Here is a 2,929-nt window from a genome sequence, read left to right on the forward strand (position 1 = left end):
GGGATTGGCCGCGTGGCCGCGGATAGGCGATGCCCTATAGGCGCTTGAGGATATATTCAGCATTTGCGCGCGCGCCCCTCTCTTTTCTGGTGGTGGGGCTTAACCACCTGGTTCTCCTCGCTCGGTCTGCTCTCGCCGTCTATGTCCCGAGACCGGTCTGATTCACTCCAGCACGACCAAGCAGCGACTTCGGGCCTGCGAGTCACGATTCCGCCAGTGATTTTGTCACGTGACCGCGTGTCGATTCGCGATTTCCGTATTTCAAGAGTGAAAGGCGCGAAAGTGAACTTGGTGGATGTGCCGACAAAAGTGACCCTTCCATTGTTAAAATATTGTGACAAGAGATATGGAATGGATTCTACTTGTGCGAGAGTGATTGATCGTTTTGCTTTGTGTGCGTGGATAACGGCTCAACGACCAGGAGTTCCTCATTCTGCGTGCACCAGGAATGAGTTTTCTTGTAGTTTTCAAGGATACCACGAATTATCTTTACTCGAAGGATACCGCGAAACCAATCACTTTCCCATTCCGTCCAAGGGCAATAAATCTGAGGGGCATCTTTGAAGCTTAACAGCGCATGAAATAATCGGACAATGTCGGTTGAATATAGTCACGGATGATCTCAGATGGATCCTCTTTTCTAGATTTGCAGCCTGTAATCTTTAATTTTTAATCCGTCAAACGCCCTTGAAATAAGGCTCTTAACTTTTAGCAAGTCTCACAAGATCATCAAATCTCAGTTTGAAGTATCTTTCCATGAAAGAGTTCTTGGATCTAACCTATCATCTTAACCTTTCCTAGCAATATTGTAGACCGATTATCTAGCGCGGCTGCGTAAGATGTAGCAAGAAAACTAACGGACCCAGCAAAATGATTGCTTCCTAAGTTCACAAGAGCGTGAATCGTAAAACTTAGCTCCGATCAAAAGCAATCATGTCGGATCACGCGGAGAGCGATATGGACGCCACGGAGGAGATAAACGTGGATGATTCCGATTCCCGAAGTTGCAGTCCCCGGAATTACATGCATCATGATTCTAACAGGAATCATGATGACCCGTCCGAATGTTCGAATTCCCCACCTCCGAATCAGACGATTACAAAGAATCTGCAAACTGAAGCACCGAGAAGCCATCCCTTTAGCATAAGTCGACTTCTGGGTGAGAACAGGAGTCAAAATGCAAAGAGTCCGTCGTCAGAGGAGCTAGACAGTGATAAGGAAAGAAGGTCATCGTGGGCTTGGGAGGAGAGCAACAACCGAACGTTGACCTTGGAGGATGGAAGACGGTCCTGGGAGCCGGAAGCTGAAGAGAAGACTTCTGAGAAGGACGATGATGATGACACTGGAAGCACGCCCGAGATACCTACGAGTCACTCCCTTCACTCGAACGACTTGTTAGCCCCTTTTAGACTCTTCCCTGGTGGCTCAGGACTTATTTACACCGGTGGAGGGGTCATTAGGGTACCAGCTCATAGACCACCAGGTTCGAATGGTGCACCGGCCGCGGGCATGCCTAATCAGGCATTAATGCCTCATTGGAACCTCCAGGCTCTTCAACATAGTCAACAGCAGGCTGCAGCCGCTGGTCTCAGAGCTAGTTTCTTTGCTAATCTGGCCCCTCATCCTCTACAAGGTCATCCACACCTGAAGGATCGATTAGCAGGTTAGTTAGTTAATTTTCATCTTAATTAAAACTGATCTTCAAAGGAAAAGCCTTGTTCTCACTTGAGCAAAACTTTTCTGTCTAACATGTTTTCTTGTTCATGGTTAGGAGATATGAAATCCAGAAAGTTAGACGGAATTTAGTCGATCTCATTAATTGGGAGTGTGGTATTGGTATGCTATAGCGACTAGTTTTGGTACCCAAGATTGCTTTCGGTGCTTTAACTCAGAGAAGTGTTCCCTTGTTTCAAAAATATATTCACGTGGATCAAAACACAACAGGCAAGAACATGATGCTTGTGTTTAAAGCCAACTTTTTCTCTAAATGTTTTCAAACCTTTGTAGACTTTCTTAGAGAAGTTTCTCTAACTGCATTTGTTGGATGATTTTCAGGTGACGAATAGTGGATTACAATTAACAATTAGCAATTGTATTGGAATCCATTTGGTCAATATTTTGTTTGTTCTAGCATGGAAGCTCTATTGGATTTTTTAATTTTGAAAATTTTGCAATTGATAGGGAGGTACATAAATGAAGATATTGATGGTCATAGAACAATATTTAAATTTAGCTAATTTTTACTGAAAATTATACAGTGACCGCTGGAGATATTGCCGCTGACGTTAGTTCTTCCGAGAATTGACTCCACGCCGCTGGCTCTACTGTCAGCCCCACAACCGGTACTAACTCCGGTGTTCATTGTACTTATTTAAGAACGTATTAAGTTTTGATGCAGTTTGTACTATACAAAAAATTAAATAAAGTACCGCAGATTTTTCCAGGAGGTCCTTACACCGCCGAAGAGAATTTTAAGAAATCTCAGTAACGTCAACATAAAGATCTCCGGGATGTGTTGAAGACATTAAATTGTTCTAAAAGTTACTACTCTGTAAATTATGAGAAATTTCGACGTCTTTTTTTTACTACAGATTTGATGGAAGTAGTATGCATATATACGTACACCCGTGTGGAAATAATTCCTGGCAGACTGGAATTTTTCCAGCACCACTACTGGAATATTCGTGGCTGTCTGTTCACGCTGAATTAGATTGGCGCTATCTATACCTACTATATAGAAAAATCAATCTCGCAGTTCTATGAAGATTCACTAATCTCGCTAGCCAAAATTTGACATCACATCAAAATAAAAATTCCGTCTCAAATTTACGAGGGTGGATTGATAAGTTTCCGGCCTGACCAAGAGATGGCGCCACTAGGCCTACCTTGAGGTGGCGTTCGATAGTACCATCCTTAGATAGCTTGTGGC

General features: G+C 43.5%; 1 protein-coding gene across 1 annotated transcript in view; it reads left to right on the forward strand.

Moving 5' to 3' along the window:
• Window positions 1-855: 855 nt before the first annotated feature.
• The window catches only part of LOC117168091 (homeobox protein MSX-1), a 98,617-nt gene continuing 96,543 nt past the window's right edge, over window positions 856-2,929 (forward strand). Inside the window, exon 1 of the mRNA XM_033353458.1 lies at window positions 856-1,663. Within this exon, the coding sequence (XP_033209349.1) occupies window positions 934-1,663 (730 nt within the window). The 5' untranslated portion in view covers window positions 856-933. The remainder of the gene's footprint in view (window positions 1,664-2,929) is intronic.

The sequence above is a fragment of the Belonocnema kinseyi genome, chromosome 2, assembly GCF_010883055.1.
Source record: "Belonocnema kinseyi isolate 2016_QV_RU_SX_M_011 chromosome 2, B_treatae_v1, whole genome shotgun sequence".
Taxonomy (NCBI): Eukaryota; Metazoa; Arthropoda; class Insecta; order Hymenoptera; family Cynipidae; genus Belonocnema; species Belonocnema kinseyi.